General features: G+C 31.0%; 1 protein-coding gene across 3 annotated transcripts in view; it reads left to right on the top strand.

Annotated features, from left to right (window-relative positions):
* The window catches only part of CSMD3 (CUB and Sushi multiple domains 3), a gene marked incomplete at both ends in the record, with an annotated part of 1,157,568 nt that overhangs the window by 1,028,423 nt on the left and 109,043 nt on the right, over positions 1–20,102 (top strand). For all 3 annotated transcript variants that reach the window (XM_081266797.1, XM_081266796.1, XM_081266795.1), the window contains 2 exons: positions 5,811–5,907; positions 8,098–8,202. In XM_081266797.1, coding sequence (XP_081122923.1) covers positions 5,811–5,907; positions 8,098–8,202 — 202 coding nt within the window. The remainder of the gene's footprint in view (positions 1–5,810; positions 5,908–8,097; positions 8,203–20,102) is intronic.

Raw genomic sequence — 20,102 nt, 5'->3', positions numbered from 1 at the left:
ATAAAGATAGCTAGATTACTTCTGCAATTGATTTGTAAGGTTTTCTTGTGGAAACAAAAGACATATAACAGGGCAAAAGTAGCAAAGACACCATGCATTCAAGCTAAAATTAGGGTTCAGGGTATGGCTCAGATGTACAGTATTTGCTTAACATATGCAAGACCGTGGGTTCAATCCTAGCACTACTTAAAAAGTTAAATAAAACAAAACACCTTAGTTAGAAGTATGATTTTTCATTAAAAATTAATTATTTGAATTTATCTTTATAATTATTCAGAACATTATAAAATTAGTTGTTATATGTTAATAGTAAAACAGGCCAGTAAATCATCTTCAAAGTATGAAATACTATATTTTCACAGTTTTAAGGACATCAAAAGAATATAATAGATATATGTTTATATTCTGGCTAGCTGTGATTTTATATTCATTTTGTAAAATTTGGAGTTGACTAGTAAATCCTATAAATGAACTTACAAGGATTTTTAATATTGTGTATGTTCCAGGTTATAGAGAGGGTCTGAAATGAGACAGTATCTTTAGAACTTTATAGAACTTTTGCAACCTCATTTGGTTGTAAGCTTAGAAGAGATATTCTAGAGCATTTATATATTGATACCAGCTTCTTCGTTTCTATCTTACTTTAAAACGACCAAAAATTCTAGCATTTTTTCTCTCCTCTGCTCTATTTTTGGCACAGTGCAATGTGGCTCCAGCACCCAGTGCTCTCATGGAGCCATTCTCAGAGTGAACACCTGTATATGACTAAATCCATTGGATTGCATTTCTCATCTTGATTGCTCTGTCATCAGCTCACTCTCCTGCTGATTCTCTCCTCACACCTAAAGCGCTTTTTCCTCCTTAGCTCCTATATCAAATTTTTCTTGGCTTTTGTTCCATTCTTTTTTTGTTCCATTCTTTTTTTCTGTATCTCTTGTTTCTACATCTCTTACATGGTCTCCTTTTCCAATTGAGCCCAAAATTCAAATAGTGTTTGTAAATTCTGTGCCTTTTGTTCATCTCAGCTTATATGATGCTATTAGCTGTTTTCTGTAATTCCAGTTTCAGCTAATGTTCTTACAAGGTTAATGTTGCCCAGAACCTGAATCACAATAGATTATCAGAAAATATTTTTTTTAAAAAAGGACTGAATAAATGATGATTTTCAGACCAATATATCTAACCTCTATCTCTCACCTAAGTTGCACAAAATATATCTCACCATCCACTGGATATCTTAAGCTAGACTTCTAGCTGACATCTCAAATTCAATCTATCTAAAAATAATGTCATGACTTTTTCTTAAATTGTAAATTTTATAAATTGTCTCTGTCTCAGAATGATGCCCTCCGTCATTCAGATGTAGAAACCAGAAATCTCGATTTGTGTGTGTGTGTGTGTGTGTGTGTGTGTGTGTGTATGTATGTCTTTTACCCTGCATAACAAACCATGTCAGGTCTGTCTTTTATAAGTCTGTTTCTCTCCATCCATAATTTTACTACCTAAGTTCACATGACTATCATCCCTACCCAGGTACTTATTCTCTCATAGTCCATTCCTTATGGAGCAAACAGAGCAAACTTATGAAAACTAAAATCTAACGCTATCATTTTCCTCAATTGTCCATCGTGTCCTTAACTCTTTGACATAGTGATTTCAGCCTTGTGCTCTGTTCTCATTCTTGCCTATTCTTTTCATACTCTCTCAGTTCTTTCTGTTGCTTGTGGATCCTGAGCATTTTTTTCTTTGCCTATTGCATTCTCCAATATCGCACTTTCTTTGACTTAATCTTACTCCTTATTTCTGTCTCGACTTAAATATATTTCCTGTGATAGACTTTCTGTGAACTTAACAAAAGGTGATGTTCCCTTTATGTTCTCATAGATCCCTCTAATTCCTTTGTCACAACACCTGTTACATTTAAATGTTGTCACCTGATTCTCTGCAAACTCATGAGAGTAGTAATCAAGTCTGTTCTGTTAGCTAGGAAAGGCCTGGCAGTATAACTTAAGTAAATATTTTTTAGAATAATCAATGAATTCCTCTATAAGTGGTGTAGTTTGGGCTATTTTAGAGAATTAATGTGGCAGAAAAACTGTTGTACATCACTTTCCCTAGGCAAACACTATTCATAACTGGACCCACATTAATGACACTATAAAATCTTTCACCCAGGAAGTATTTTGCTTAATGATTTCATTTTAGAAAATAAAATTTGAGTTTAGCACTATGTTTAGCAATCTTATATCATGTGAAGTATATTTTAAACACTCACACATACATGTGTTATATGGCTTATACTTGAAATTTCACTAACTTCACTTAAAATTTATCTGGTAATATATAAGGTTTAAAGCAATATTTAATTTTTTTGGCAGGGGAGAGACTGAATATGTGTATGAACAAAGACATATATGAATATTCAGTAAATTATATATGACATGCTATAAGATAGCCATGGTAGAAAAAATTAAGAAGTATTTGAAATGTGGACAAAATTATAATAATTCAGAATGATTGTGCATTCTTTGGAAATAACCTCAACAAGTAGTAGACCAATTTGTTAGACCATTACATGAGATATTTTTGGGGAGTAATGGATTCATTTGTTTGCCTGTTTATTTTGGCAGAGTATATTATAGAAATGATTTCTAAATGAACAAACAGTATTAGTTATCAAGAAAATAACGATCTTTATGTGATGAACCATGGGAAAATGTTGGTTGCATAACTGCTTGAATTAATAACATAACCATCATGAGTTCATATAATTTTCTTAACAAAGTCCAAGAGCCTGGTTTCAATGAATGGAAATTACCTCATAAAACTATCTTATTAACATGATGGACAATTTGATCTAATGCAACATTTTTCTGAATGCTGAGTCAGTGGCTAACTCTTTTTAAATTCTTTAGTGACTGTTATTAAACTTTCTATCACAGTAGATTTTCAATCATTTACTTAAGTCTCCTGAAAGATCTCATAGCTACACAGGATAATTCTTCTGGCTATTTCATGCTTCTATACCCTCTGTGATTTTATTATGCCAAAACATATTCAAAATTTGCACAGAATCCTAGTGGCAAATTATATTAAATTCCTGTGGTTGTATAACAAATTACCATGAACATGATAGCTACAACATCACAAAGTTGTTTTCTTGTAGTACTGGAAGCCCGAAGTCCAAAACCAGCTTTAGTGTGCTGAAATCAAGATGCTGTCAGATCCTCTTCTGCTCTAGGCTTTGGAGAATCCCTTCCTCTCCTTTTCCAGCATCTAGTGGTTGCCTGAATTTCATAGCTTCTAGGAACATTTCTCAATTTCTGCTTTGGATACATTGCATTCTTCTCTTCTTTCTTGATTTTCCCACTACATCTTTCTATCTCAAGATCTTCAGATTAATCACATCTGAAGGACCTTTTTTTTTTTTTTTCCGGCATATAATATTGATAATCTCCAGGAATTAGGATCTGATATTTTTGATAGCTATTATTCAACCTTTACATACATGTTTACAGAATTAAACAAATTTTCTTCCTCCATTTCATGGAATAGGGTTTCTTGGATATGTCTGCGTTTTTGTTCTTGCCACCCTCTGCTTTCGATGACATAAGGGAAAAAATAAGTTGTTTTTACGCATTACCTTTTTATTTACTCCTCTAGTCCCACCGCAAAATATGTGAGTTCTGGGTCTTCCTTTCTTCTTTTTCTATTTCCAGTTTGTTTCTTTTTTTTTTTCCGCTGCAATAAATATTGAAATATTACTGCAATAGAGATCGAAATTTTCTTTTCACATTTATTTTCTTCACATAGTGCTGTGTAGTGCTGTACTTAAAGCATAATTCTGATTATATTTCTTTTCCTACTTCAAAAACCTTTCATGGAATAGTGAAGGTATAATTATACCTTCAAGTGTATAATTATTTTGCTAGTATTTAGTCTTTAATGAGTGTCTCTCTCAGTCTCTCTCATAGTTAAAGAGTCACTGAGTCCTTAATATACATTATGCATTATTCTAAGCCTTTTTGACATATTAACTAATTTATTTTTACAATGAATCTATGGATTAGATACCTTAATACAATGATTTATGTAAATAATCTGAGGCACAGGCACAGGGAGATTAACAGCTTTCCCAGGGTTTCATATGCCAGTAAATAGAAGAAGTCAGGAAGTTGCAAACCAGGCACACTGACTCTGAAATCTCTTGAATTTATCACTAAACTCCATTCTTTCTTATTTTTCTATGCTTTTTCTAACTTTGCATGCATATTTCCTTTTATGTAAATTGCCTCCACTGTAGCTAAATTAGATTACTGATGGTTCCCTAAATCCAGTTCATGATTTGCCTCATCTACATTTTTACACACTAAATAATTTCCTTCAGTTGAAAAACTCTTATTACCTTAAACTCAGTCCAAATATAAACTCCTGCACAAATCCTTACTTTTTTTTTTAGCTCAGTGCAATCTTTTCTTGAATTTAAGAAATTAGAAAATTCAGATATGAAGAGAGAATTGGTTATTGTTTCAGGAAGTGTGGTTATATTAACAATCATAGCTTGAATTTTCCTGGTCTTCTTGTCCTGGAACATAGCCACTAGATCTGTTGCCAACCACACAGGCAGGATAGCTATTGCCATGTGGCATTCACCCCTGGAAAAGAAGTACAGCATTCATTTGAATGGAAGAATGATGATGAACTGTTTTGCAGACAAGAAATATTTAATGAATAAAATTGTCATAAGTACTTAGTGAACAAGTAAAGTACCTATATCTGTAACAGTCTTTAGCTAAACAAATACATTTGTGTTAATAAAAATTTTCCATTTCCTCCTTTAACAATTCAAAATAGTAAACAAAGAGCAAAACAGTCTCCACAGTTGTGAGGGTCCTGTGGGTTCTTGGAAAGGCTCAAGCTGGGCCAAGTGATGTGCAACAAAGTAACACATGTCTCTTTCTTTAAATAAAAGTTAATAGACATCAGAGAATTAAATTCCAGCATATTCCTTTTCTACTTAAGGGACCATAACAGTGATTTATTTATTATGACTCCATTCACTTAAAAACAAACAAACAAACAACAACAACAACAACAACAAAAAAAAACTTGTTTAAAATTGCATATGTTACCAAGTATTTTTTAGGTCATCTATGAGGAAACCTATTAAAATTTGCATCGGTGATAATGTTATTGCCTAGCATGTGCGGGGCACTGGGTTCGATCCTTAGCACCATATAAATATAAACAAACAGAATAAACATGCTACAACAAAAAAAATTTAAAAAATTAAATGATAAAAAGAGTAGGCATTGAACAAAGTTTACACAAGGAAATGAATCCAGTTAAACCTAGTTAAAATATATAAGGTTCTTTGTGTTTGTGGACCACAAATCTGGTTATTTTCTAATACCTAAGTAAATGAGAAGACCTGATTACTGACAATAATCTAATACTTCAAGATAATAAATGTTAATCAACATTTATTGTTGGAACATGCATGGGAATTCTTGAGTCATTAGATTAACCCCAAGCTTTTAATAAAGAGAATACTGTGAAACAGCCGTGGATATTCTCATTGTTATACCTATAATAAACACTGCTGGGTGTTCCATAAGGCTTTTCTTATAAAAATCAGATCATGTAGGCCAGTGCCTTAATGAAAAAGATCAGTTTTGTTAAAACGCTTCTATGAGGGGGCAAAATGATGTGGTCCAGGCTTTGAGATCTGTTTTAAGAAGAAATAGTAGATTATAGTATATGTATCTGGTTAGATATTTGCATTCTTATCAGTAATTATTATTTCACAGGTGCAAGTTGTTAGCTTTGCTACAGAACATAACTGGGATTCTCTGGACTTCTATGATGGTGGAGACAATAATGCTCCAAGACTTGGAAGTTATTCAGGTAAAGAAGAGATCTGAACTTAATTACAATACAAATAAAATTAGGAATATAAAGAATTCCCTAAAACTATGTCTTGATTTTAATCTAATTTTTATAAACTATACACAGTGAACTAAATTATAAATTTAGAAATTTCAAAATCTAAAAATTTAAAAATGTCGAAATTGCCGTTTAAAACCTGTAGTATTCTTATTATATCTGTATGATTTTTAATTGATGCTTTTATGTTAATGGCAATGTTTTCACTGAGTTGTCATTCAGGAAAAGTGTGTGTGACTTTTTTCTTAAAAAATAGGATGAGTGATAATAGATAAAAATTTGTGCTTGGTAATTATAATATATTTACTCAATAGCATGCTATACAGTCATTAAAATTAGATATTATGTAGTATGATAAATGCTATATAAGGTATTTATGTGAGAATAAAGAAAATACAAAATTATTTCTGTGAGATGAGTAAAATGATATAAAATTTATCTATTCATGTAACAATACCAGAAGGAAAATGTTGTGCACAATGTTATCTAACTTTTTAAATATTCTGTTGAATTTGTTAAGGTTTTAAAGGAAATTTATGCAATGATTTGAAAGTTTCTTTCACCCTATAGAAACAGAAATCAAATTTTACTTTGTTACATTTTTATAATTTAATTTTTAAGCTTTAGTAATACAAATAGAAACATAGCCAAATGATCAACTTAAATGTTTCATATACTAAACCAAAATAAGTTGAATGATTTCAAGCTTTTAAGAGATTTTTAAATGGAGCATAATGAATTATTTAGCATCACCAATGAGGAAGGGAAAAAATATTTGGAGCAGGAGTTGTTTGGCATAGTCATAAACATTATTTTGGAAAGAGATCCAGATAGGAAACATCTCATTAATGTTTTAGTATAGTTTTATCATAATAGATTAAGTGTAATACTTCCTTAAAAATAAAAGTGATAAAGAGAAGGTGACAAAAGTGATAAAGAGAAAACAACTGTTGATTATCAGGTGTTAGTTCTGTGTTAGGCTTATTACACATTTCCTCATTGAGTCTTTCTAGCAGTCCTGGTAGTGATTGAAATCAGCAAGATTAGGTTGCCTGAGGTTGCACAACCAATGTTAGAATGAGATTTGGACCCAGATGGTGTGACTTCAGAGTTAGAGCTCCTAAACACTAAAATCCTCTAAAGAGACTTAAGGCAGGTCTAGTGACCTTTTGGGTAAACACCCTTGTCTTCAGTGATTCAGTTAGGACACTAAGGAACACAAAGGAAGGTCTGAGAAAAAAAACAACAACAATTGTGTGTTCTGTAAGGAATTCTTCCTGTTCTCTTCTAAAAGTTATTGAGGGTGAAGTCCACATAGTTGTACAAAGCAAGCATAAAGTAACCATCTACTTTTAAGGTCACAATAATATGAATTGATATGTTTGTTGTACTTCATCTTGAAAACAGTAAGAATTGAAAATTATTTTCATTTGAAATTGCTTGGCATTAGAAAGTACTACAGTGTAGTCTTAAGTCTTGTATCAAATGGTGAAGAAATAATTCACTCAAGTAAATATTTTATATTTTCCAACTCAATAATTGGATGAAAAATTTTGATTTTCTTCAGAAGTTAACAAGAACCCCATTATAATACATTGCTTGAGAGACAAGTTTAACAGTTCAAAATGGGATTTTTTTCTTAGAAAGCTAACTGCCAGTATAAGAAACATCAAGGTATTTAACCTGTTGAAGAATTATATATATATATTTCATTAATAAATGGAAATAAATTACTATATGCTCTGAACCCATACAAAGTCCTTAGTTTTGCCTTAAAAATCACATGCAATTTTTAAAATAAAGTTTATTATTACTCATACATGTAAGTTGAAATCTAAGTGAAATTAAAAACACTAATTCTATGTAACCTATAAAATTTACTGCTTTGACTTTCACCAACTCTTCTACTCCTATCTATTTTGGGGGAACTATCTAAAGACATCTGTCAAAGGTTAATCTCTGGGAGATAGTAAGGAACAGTAAAATGTAAAAGGATTATGGGAGAAATACTTTTATTAAAATATTCTCACAAAACATTTTGACTAATACATAATTTTAGTGGTAATGTATTGGCTAATTAAGAGTTTACTAAGTTTTTACTCTACCATTTGTTATGTGATCATTGATGTACTTTTTCCGTTATCATTTCAGGAACAACAATACCCCATCTTTTGAATAGTACATCTAATAATTTATATCTAAATTTTCAATCAGACATCAGTGTGTCTGCTGCAGGATTTCATCTTGAATACACAGGTAAAAATGAAATCATGTGCTATTCAGGAAAGTTAAGGGAATGTTTATATTAGTTAAAAATAATTTGTAAATATAGAAACTTTAGCATTGTCAAAAGGAAACATTTAGTCTTAAGACTATTTTTGAAGTGTACCTTTAGTTATATTGTAAAAGTATACAGATAAAATTCTATTAATTTCACTAGAATTTACAACTATTTCTTTTTTTATTGTGGTAAGAACAATTAATATGGTGTCTACCATCTTAATACAATTTTAAGTGTGTACTTAGTATTAACTGTTATCCCACAGATATGCAGCAGACCTCTCTAAAGCTTACTTATCTTGCATAACTGAAACTTTGTACTTATCAAACTGTGACTCCTATTTCCACCTCTCCCTACTCCCCATGTCCTCACAACCATCAATCTACTTTGTTTCTATGGAGTTGACTGTTTTACATATGTCATGTAAGTGGAATCATGCAGTATTTGTCCTTCTATGATTAGTTTATTTTACTACATAGTGTCCTTCAGATTTACCTGTGGTGTTGCACATGAAGAGTTTTCTTTTCTTTTTTTAAATTGGAAGAACTTCATGTACCACATTTTCTTTACCAATTTTTGATATATTTAGGTTGTTTTCAGGTCTTAGTTATTGTGAATAATGCCAAAATAAATATGGGAGTGCAAATATCTCTTTAAGATCCTAGGATTTCTAGATCATATGTTATATTTATTTTTAATTTTTTTTGAAGAAATCTCTGACTTGTTTGCCATTTTGGTTATGTGGTGTTAGATTCTTGCTATCATTATTTGAAGATCTAGAATCTTCACAGCTTACTGATTTCAAGGTGAGACAATTTTCATTTCTCACCAATTTATATTTCCCTGTTGATTGGTGAAATGGGTATTTTTCACATAGCCATCAACCATTTGTAGGTTTTCTCTGGAAAAAATATATGCATTTAAGTCCTTTGACCATTTTCCATCAGGTGATATTTTCTTGCTACTGAGTTGTTTATGTTCCTTTTTTATCTTGTTCATTAATCCCTTTTCAGATATTGGTTATAAATATTTTTTTCTAATTTTGCAGGTTGTCTTTTCACTCTTGATTATTTTATTATGTGAAGTTTTGTTTTGTTTCATGTAATCCCACTTGTCTATTTTTGTTTTTGTTGACTATGCTTTCGGTAATATATCCAAGAAATCATTGCCAAGACTAGCATCCTTAATCTTTTCTCCTGTATCTTCTAGGAGTTTTACAGTTACATTTAAGCCCTTAATCCATTTTGAGTTGATTTTTAAGTATATTGAAGATAGGGTCCAATTTTATTCTTTCACATATGGATATTCAGTTTTTCAACACTATTATTAAAGACACTAATAAGTCCCCATTGTGTATTCTTGGTACCCTTGTCAAAAACAAGTTGATTATACTTGTATGGATTTATTTCTGGGCTTTTTTATTCTGCTTCCTTGGTCTATGGTCAATTTTTAAAAATTTATATAAAACTGCAATTGTCATTTTGATAGAGATTGTGTTAAATCTGAAGATTGTATCATATAGTATGGACATTTCAACAAAACTGTCTACCAGTTCATGAACATGGATCTCTTTTAGTTTATTTTGTGTCTTGTTTAATTTCTTTTGTCAGTTTTTTTGATGTTTTAGCATGTTAGTCTTTCAACTCCTTGTTAATGTTTGTTTTGAAGTAATTTTATTTTATACTACTGTAAATGGAATTATTTACTTACCTTCTTTTATGTTATTCATTTTTAGTCTGCAAAACACAATATTCTAAATGTCTTCTTAGAAGTTATTTCTTTGAAGATAACTGACTAATATAAAAGACAGAAAGAGAACCCATAGTTCTATTCATGTAGTAATAGAGTTATTTGTGGTAGAGTTCAAAAAAGCAATAAATAATCCATTCCATTTAGAAGGTTCATGGAATAATTCAAACAGGTGGTAACACTTGTGCCAAGTCTTAAAAAACAGAAGTTTTACAGTCAGACCAAAAAGAGGTGGGCATTTTCAGTAAAGGAAATTTCATGTTCAGACAGAGCTATGAAATACGCCACATTAGGAGAACTGCAACTCTTTCAGTAGGATTGGCACATAAAATTTGAAGGAGCAGCAGGAACTAATGCAATTTATGTAGGTGTAACTACTCCTGAAAGGTGTAGAGTGACATATCAGAAATTTAATTCTTAATAATTTTTCATACAAAAAGGGAATTTGAGCTCATAATAATCAATAAATAATAGGTGTTGATAAAACATAATTGCTTGTCTTAGAACAGAGAATTGGGAATTTGACTATTCTTAAGGAAAAACAATGACAAGGGACTTTAAATGTCATCAATTTAGATCTTGCGAACAAACATCTTTGATAAAAGGCACATTAGATTTAAGTTAAGCATTTTTATTTTGGGGGGTGGTACTTGGGATTGAACTCAGTGAGACCCTATCTATAAATAAAATACAAAACCACTGAGCCACTATTTTGTATTTTATTTAGAGATAGGGTCTCATTGAGTTGCTTAGCACCTCACTTTTGCTTAGGCTGCCTTTGAACTTGTGATCCTCCTGCCTCAGCCTCCTGAGCCACTGGGATCACAGGTGTGCATCACTATGCCCAGCATAATTTTAGCAGTTTTAATCATGATCTTAAATTTAGAAAGTAATGTTTAATGACTATGTGAATGACACTGATTAAAATTACAGAGGATTTAGAAGATGAATGAGATAATTTTCTTTCCTAGTTGAATGAAAATTTTATTACATGAAAAATTTTACCCCTATACCTGTTACTGTTTATCCAATTATGTTACAACTAATTGTGATTATACAATGAATAATCAAAGAATGCCAATATTTCTAAATACTTTTTTGAATCAAACTAAAAAATGTGAGAATAAACTTATCATTGGTAATGAGTGAGCCTGAAAACAAATGATGCATCCATGTATTTTATGTGTAATTGCTCTAAATAATGATTATGAGTTTTTCTAGTTGTCGAGAGGCTATTCAAAGAGAATGACCACTTGTTAACTCTGAATTCATTTTCCCTAATGTAAGTTTCTCAAATGGATGCTTGAGTTCAGCTGATCCCTAGGTACTTCAGAATTATTACATGTTTCTTTTTACCCAAGAGACAAAAAAGAAACAAAAGCTAGCCATCATATGAAGGACAGAGTTAATTAAATGTTCACATATAAGAGGAAGATGATCAGCAAATATTTTAAGCACTATATTGATAGGCTTTACAAACTATGACATCAAAACATTTGCTGAATATTCCCTTTTAATTTGAACAAAAGTATTTTTAAAAACTTCTTGTATTAAAGTAAATATAAGTAAAAATTACAGTATTACCAAAAGCCTGTAAATGTAATTTTAATACATCATAATTTATCAGAAATTAAAATATTATCCAATAGACAATGGCCTTTCTTTTTGGACACATTAAATATGATGCAATAAAAGGTATATTTGGCAACATTGTCACATAAAAGTATTTCAGCTGCATGTGCTATTTTTCATCAGAGTAGGTGACTCTAAATTAAAATCAGAATTATAAATACAAAAAATGAAAATATATATAGGAAATAGTTGAGAAAAACAAAGTTGTAGGTCATGGGGAAAAAGTGGGCAAAAAAGTAAAGGGTTAGTTAAAATGAGAAAATGATTTAATTACTTGACAGTAGTGAAATCGGTGTCAGAGGATACCTAAAATTATTTTAAATGATTTAAAAGATTTGGGAGTATTTTTCATATCTATTTTGTAATTAATAAGTTTATTAACAGCATTTCAAAATGTTGAATTTAAATGCAAGAGAATGGTGGGTGGTTGAACAAGAAGATTTGAAGACTATGGCTTTATAGAATTACAATGACTAATAAATTCTGCTCTGGTTGTTAAGGACAAACTTATAAAAGAATCCATGACAGCATTTTTGGCTGCTTTGTTAATAACAGATTGACTAGCAGTTAAAATGTGTTTGGTGGACCAAGTGCTGCATAGAGCAGCTGTGGTTTAGAGCAGAATCCATCAGGGCAATCAGAAAAGCTGACTGCTCACTCAGTGCACACTCCAGAAATTCTGGAGAATTCAGTGCCCTCTATCTTTTTTTTTTTCAAATAATTTATTTGAAGTTTTAGAAATGTCAACTTCCCTTCATGGAGATACATCAATTTTGTGGTAATTCAAAAATCTATAGATTTGTTGAAGTATATTATATTACCTGGACAAAGAAATTCTAAAGAACTTATTTATTAAATTAGAAAAACTTCAAATTTTGCTTAAGATGCAATTTTTTTGTAAAATAAAAGTTTTTTTTAAAAAATATATAATTGACATATAATAATTGCACATATTTATGTGATACAGTGTGGTATTTCAACATATGTGTACAAAATGTAATAATGAGATCATGGTAATTGTTATATCCATCACCCCAAGCATTTATTATTTATTTTTTCTAGAAATTCAAAAGGCTCTCTTCTGGCTATTTTGAAATATACTGAGACCTCTGAAACTATGAGCTGTATGAACTTTTTCTCTTCTAAAATTGTTCTTGTCAGGTTTTAGTCACAGCAATGAAAAAGCTGACTCAAACACCTTTCCTTTAGGTATATACCTAGAAGTGAAATTGCTGGATCATATGTTATTATCTTTCAAATTTTTTGAGGAATGTCTATATGGTTTTTCATAATGGCTGTGCAAATTTACATTTGTACTCAAGGACCATAAGAATTCAAAAAAATATATCTAATTTTGGATACTTATATAAAGCAAAGTGCTTAAATGATTGGGTACTGGGAAAAGTAGTAATAATGTGTGTGAGTGCTGTGTGCATTAATTCTATTAACCTTTTTCTATGGAGAAGATACATATTTAATTGCACAACTTTGGTATTTCATTTGTGACATTCTCTTAGATAAAAGTTCTGCCCACAGGGTAACATAAGGGAGGAATCATAATGGGGAAATAAGAATCTCATAATCACACTATGAATACCAGTAACAGATGCAGAAGACTTAAGGGTTTCCTATAAAAAAGGATAGACTTACTGTATTGCTAAAGGATTATTTTAAATAGTAAAGGTTTTAGGAAACATGGCAGGTGTTTTTCTGTCTTGGGAAATAGAATGTTGGCTGAGATTCTTCCCAGCAAGTATTTTATTCATCTGTTTTTCCTACTTACTAATGTAGATTGCATGATGGCACAGTTGCTAGACAGACAAACCTTGTTTTTTAGTTTACTTAAAAGGCAAATATTGGTAAATAAGCCAGCTTTGATCATTGAAGTGGTATTTTCCTTTTGAAATTGGTATTTTAACTGTGGAATGTCTCACTCTTATTATTATTATTATCATTTATGTCAGTAAAACCTCATGTTCTTCTGCTCAACATATCTTCTCCATGCCTTGGCCTCATTCATATTTCTTGATATGTGATTATTTCATATCATTGCCTTCCTGTTATCCACTAAATAAAAGCAGTGTTTTTTGCTTACTATACCAACAAAAATTGCTTATGCAATCTTTCACACAAGTGTTTTAGAATATTCTTTCATTTAAATGAAACAATTACTTGTTTCTTAGATATAGCTGTCCTTTCTTCTCTCTTTTTGCACCATCATTCTCTCTTCTTGATGTGCTCTACCTCTCTTCTTCCTTTTGCTAGCTATAAGACTCTTAAATCTTATGTCCCATCCTTAACTGAACCTGCCTGACCCAGTCAGCCCAGCCCAGAAATTGTTTCTTCTTTCCCTGAATTCTGACATCATTTTCTTTTCACCTTTCTCAGTGCTCCTGTCTTTGTTCATTCCACAAATGATGAACACTTGTGGATTAGTCATTCATTGTTCACATTAACAGACAAAAGAGACAATATACTATTGTACCTATGGAGCTTACAGTTTATTAGATAAAGATATGTAAATATAAATTCACATAGAATATGCTTTGTAATACTTTTTAATAAAAACAATCTGTTAATATTTTAAAAATACTGTGTCATAGAAAGAGCATAGATGAACAGTTAAAGGATCAGGAATGCTACAACTAGAGCTCTGTTATGATGCTCAGGGGAGATCCTATAGAGAAGGTGATATTTGAGCAAACAATGGACACTGATGCAGGCTTGCTTATGAGTGAAGAGAATGCATAAGGGAAGTCAAAGCAAATACTCTAAAATAGACATATGAAGGCCAAGGAGGCAAAGGTAATAGCCAATGAGGTAAGAGATGGAAGGATAAGTGGGGTCTTGTGAACCGTAGTTAAGGATTTCGGTTTTGCTCCAATTGAAATAAGCAATCAATTAGGAAGATTTCAGCAAGTGATGACATGCTCTGATTTAAAAGGTACTGTCATATTTTGCAATTATTAATGCTTATGTAATGATTTTAATTAGCACCCTTAAATTATCTCTTTTAATGAATATTGATCCGTTTGTGGGCAGTGTTTTGAACATTATTTATTTCCAATAGGGCATAATAACAGTGTGTTGGTATTTTTACATCCTCAATGAATATTTGCTGAAAAACTGAAAAAAAAATCAAGAAAGGCTATGTTCATCTGAAGGAGATTATCACTTTTCTATAGTTGTGGACTGTGCCTTAGCTCTTAACACCCAGTACTGAAACATCTGTCAGAAAGCTAGTTGTACCACTGGTGGTATGTCATCAACAAAACAGAGAAAAACATAGCTAGATAAAGGAAGAAGAGAAGTATAGATCATGTCTACCAGAGAGAATTCTAGTAGATTCTTTTTTTAATTGCCTTTTGAAGAAGACTGGACTTAGGAAATTATGTATATTTTTTTCATATGAAGAAAGTTTTTATAAAATTTTCATTTTCTTTTTTCACACTCAATTAAATCAATATAAATGTTTGTATTTTTAAAGATATATATATATATAGATAGATAGATAGATAGATGTATCAAATGCCTTCATAAATTATTGTCCTTTAAAATAATTGAAACAAGTATAACTATTTTACTAATATGATAATTATACATATTTGTGGCTCACGTTTGCTTGCCTGTTCATGATATCTCTCAAAGTGTGATACTTTCACATTTCTAGCATCTATTTGTATCAGAACATTATCAAATGTAAGCATATGAATCACTGCTTAGGTTCTTCAATATTAGCTAAAAGTACCTCCATCATCATTGTTTTATTCATCATAATGAAGATTACATCATCATCATACAATCACCATTTGATCATCAAAAAATTAGAAATTTTAAAGTTGTATATATCAAACAGTGCCAAATGCAATATTAGAGACATTTTATTTAATTTTCCATGTAATGATGAGGCAGATACACTATTTTTAACACTATCTTCCAGACAGGAAAACTTAGAGAAAGGACACATAAATGGTAATTTTCAAAGTTACTAAGTAGAAAAATGTATTTCAGATTTATTTTATTCCAGAGCAAGTGGTCCAAATCAGCATATTGTAGCTCTCCTTTCAGCTTCCTCCCATAATTTTCTGTCTTCATAATGTTAGTTTTTCATTGCTGTGACCAAAATACCTGACAAGAAGAACTTAGAGAAGGAAAAGTTTATTTGGGGCTTACAATTGCAGAAATTCAGTCCATGCTTGACTGACTCTATTATTTTGGGTCCAAGGTGAGGCAGAACATTATGGCAGAAGGTCATGGCAGAGGAGCGCTTCTCTGTTCATGGCAGCCAAGAAGCAGAGAAAGAAAGAGTGGAAGGAGTCAAAGGGAAAATGAATTCTTCCAGGGTATGTCTCTGGTGACCCACCTCCTCTAACCATACCCAGCTTGCCTAGATTACCATCCAGTTAATCTATTCAAACTAGGATGGACTGATTAGGTTACAGCCCTCATAATCTAATCATTTCATTTCACTTCATTTCTGAGTATTTCTACATTAACAGGAGCTTGGGGAGGACACCTCATAAACAATAAGATCCATTTTGCTTCCCAAATATAAGAACTACCCATTCATCTACTCAAAAAAATATTTCTTAAACACCTACTTAGTGCAAGGTCCACAGTTGCAAAATGGTATAAGCATTATTAATATGTTCATGCAAGTTGACTTTTCTTAGATGGCTAAACATTAAAATCATTTTGAAGGCTTGTAGCAACTACAGATGACAAGATCTCATCTCAGAATATCAAGTTAGTTTTCTGGGATTTCAGCCAAGTACTTGCATTTTCACCAAGCTTCTAAGGTTACTTTTAGAATGATGAAATTATGAAGATATCCTGTATAATTTAGCTGATGCACAAGGAAGATGACTATATATCTATATATCTATAGTGATTCCCAGTGATGGAATTAGGAGAGACTTCACTGAAAGACTGATTATCTTTCTGGCAGATGAGAATTAAATGATAGATATGGATAGAGCTTGTCATTTGAATAAACCTCCTGGAATATATATATAAGAGATGGATATAAGAACATTTATTATATATTCATATTCAGGTTTCTCTCTTGGCACTGCCATGTGACTGTCAAAAATTCCATAGATTCCCTAAAAACTTAATGTCCTCATCATAAAATGGTATTCTAATGTGAAAGATTATATTACAATTAAATGAGATTACCCATGTAAAGTGTTTATTGTAGTCAGGTATGTAGTAAACCCTCAGTAGATCTTCTCTATTGCTCAGAAGAACCTACAAAGCTGGACTAGTCCCCTATATTTTAAGTTATGGAAAATTAGTTTAAGGATATGGCATTTATTTCCTCTTATAGGAAGAGTAGACCTACTGAAGTGTTTCGATTTGGAGAGCAACATAGGTTTTAAATTTTTGAAAGGCTCTTTTATTTTGGAAAATGGAGAATACATTTTTAGTTCTTAAGTACTTATTTAAACAAATCAAGCCCAACATAAGTACTTAATTATTTAATTGTAATAATTGGATCTCACTTCTTATAGTGCAAAAGAGTTTCTTAATTTAACTAATGATAATGCCAGTGTAGATGTATTCTATAAAGAGGGAAACCTGTGTGGAAGGTGATATGGTGCTAATTGGAAAGTAAGAAAAAAATTACAAGTAAGTAATATTTATTATGTATAGGTGTATTTTTTAAACATTTATAGTCAGCCTGCTCTAATTATGTTCTTTTAGAGCTTATGTCTCTCCTACAAATAAATTGAATCAGAAAATATTTCTATATTAGACACTAAAATGAGACAATAGATACATATTTCTCAATCTAGAATTTTATTCCCATTACTTTTTTTCTGAAACTTTGACTTTTTTTCACATTTTATTCTACAAATTCAGGTAGCTAACATACAAATAGATAGCTAATGTTAATGGAAAGATTGAGAAGAAAAGCCAATTTTTCTTTTTGTAAATAATAAAGGGGATATTGAGGACAAAGAAAGCAGGTAAGATGTAAAATCCTATGGGCTTGATAACCTTGTGAGAATCTGGAAAAATTGAACCACAATCCACAGAGTTTGGGGGATATTTCTCTTTGTTCAATAGAGATAAGCTGAAACATTAGGAGGGCATGATTTGTATTTTGTTTCTTTTCTGACATGATTTATTCTGAGTTGACATAAAGCTACTTTTGGGGAGGTATTGAGAATGTGTGATGGTTATACATTCCTATGAACAGATGTAGCTGGACTGAGATAATAAATTTATCCAATATTTCTCTTGTGTAAAATATTGAATTTTTCTGTTTCCTGATCCACAGTAACACTGGCAGATGGGAATCAATTGTTAGAATGACAATCTGTGTTTTCTGTCTTTGTTTTTGTTACTTTTTTTCCTTTTAGCAAATGTGCTCTTGTTTATAATGTTGTATCTTACATAATCATATTTATTTCAAAGGAAAATATTCATAGGTTGCCATTAAATATATCAATTGTTTGGAGGCTTCATACTCAGATTTGAGTAGAGCTTCAGCATCAGTGGTCTGAGATTGGACTTTTGGCTGATTATAACATACATATATCATAGAAATCTTGTTCCTTTAAATTTGTTGAGACATATATTTAAATAAAACTAATATAAAATCCCACAGGGACTTGCAGCATCTATAAATCAATGAACAGCATTCTATTTTGAACTTGTAAAATGTACTTATTTTGATGGGGGAAACAACATGCAGTAATGACATGAACTTGCAAGGCCCTTTGAGGAATCTTAGAGGTCCTTAATGATCTCAGGACATACATAGTCTCTGAGAAAGACAAATATACATGTTACATAATAAATAGATTTTTCTCTCCCCTATATTCCTAAGTGTACTAATGATATCTGCCACAAATAATTTTGCTTTACATATTAGAAAAACTCTTTCTATCACATGCAATAGTCACAGGGCCACTTACAAAAAAAAAAAAAAAACCCATCAAAATGGTAACAAAATAATAAAAGTCCAGAGATTTATCTATTTGACTCTCTTATAAATAGTTAAGTATTTGATTCAGGAGAACCATTTTTTTAAACTGCTTTCCATTCTCAAGCAATATGCTTAAGAGATAATGTACTAGGTCTTAATGAGTTTGCTTTTCTAATTGCTAAAAATGTTCTCCTCCCATGGGCTAATGACATAATTGATAATTTGAGGAAAAATAGGGATTTTAAGATTAATTAATTTTTCCTTACACTAATTGTCTTGTTTTAACTAGATTACTCACATTATCTCATAAAATATTAAATGTTGAACACATCCTGCCCAATTAAATTATTAGTGTTTATCAATTATAATTTCAATTGCTATTAATTCATAATACATTACATACAAATAAGTATAATTGATCTCTATAAACATATTGCACTCTTTAACCTAAAAGGCCACTGCAGATGATCAATTTATTTTCTATTTTCTTTTGAGTAATTTCCTGAACTTCTCATCAACTATTTATCTCATTTTGTGCAAAGATAGTTTTGACTATGTAAATTTATTAATTCTGTAAGCATTGTATTTTTGTCTTCATACACTTTTCTAGCTCTATCTTGAGATAATAACAATGCTTCAGGTCCCATTGGTTTTTTTTTTTTTTTGTTTTTGTTTTTTTTTTTTTTTGTGGCAAAGTCAATAACATTTTAGCTGCATGTAGAAGTAACTTCTCATTTTGAGTTAGTCAAAAGATCAAAGGATTTAAATTATTGATACTTTATATAAATCATCCCATATTTTCTGTATGTGAATATTCCTAGGGTATTTGTGTGAACCTTTTGATATTAAACAGAAATATTCACTTCATGTTAGTAAGAAAAATATTCTTTAACAATTATTTATTAATAATTTAAACTTATAACCTTACTTCCATGTCAAAAATCTTTAATAATAATATTAGTTAACATTCATTGAGTTTTTCTAATATTCCTGGGAAAATTTTAGGTATTGTGCATGTATTGTTTATGTATCACTCTATGACTGTGAATTATGTATTTTCTTCATCCCATTTTATGTTAAAGGAACTGAGGCATAGAAAAAAATGTCAGAAATTGCAAACAAACAAATATAAAACCCCATACATGCAAGTAGTGGAGTCACGATGCATATAAGATGTTACTCTTCATGCTAAATCCCCCCTCAATTAGACTCAGAAGGAATGTGTAACACTGTGCTTTGGTTGAGATTATAGGAGTATTTACAATCTATTTTCTGCTTCCTTTTTCAGCTGCATTTCTTATTTCCTTCCCAAGAACATTACAAATGTGTTTGTGGGGGGGTGGGGTGTGGAACATTTCTTTTTCAAATAAGGAAAAAATAAAAAATATTTTAAAGCTCCATTCATTTAACACACTACTTCTCTGCCAAAACATCACATACACCTTCACACTCAGTGTTCTGAATTAATAAAAAAAATAACATTTTTTTCAGTACTCAGTATGGTTTCTTGCATATGAAACAATTATTTGAACAAAGGAAAATCTTCATATGTGATTA

This window comes from Spermophilus citellus (assembly GCF_964194105.1).
Source record: "Spermophilus citellus genome assembly, chromosome: 14".
Taxonomy (NCBI): domain Eukaryota; kingdom Metazoa; phylum Chordata; class Mammalia; order Rodentia; family Sciuridae; genus Spermophilus; species Spermophilus citellus.
The sequence above is the reverse complement of the archived record's forward strand: the minus strand, read 5'-3'. Positions and strand labels throughout refer to the sequence as shown.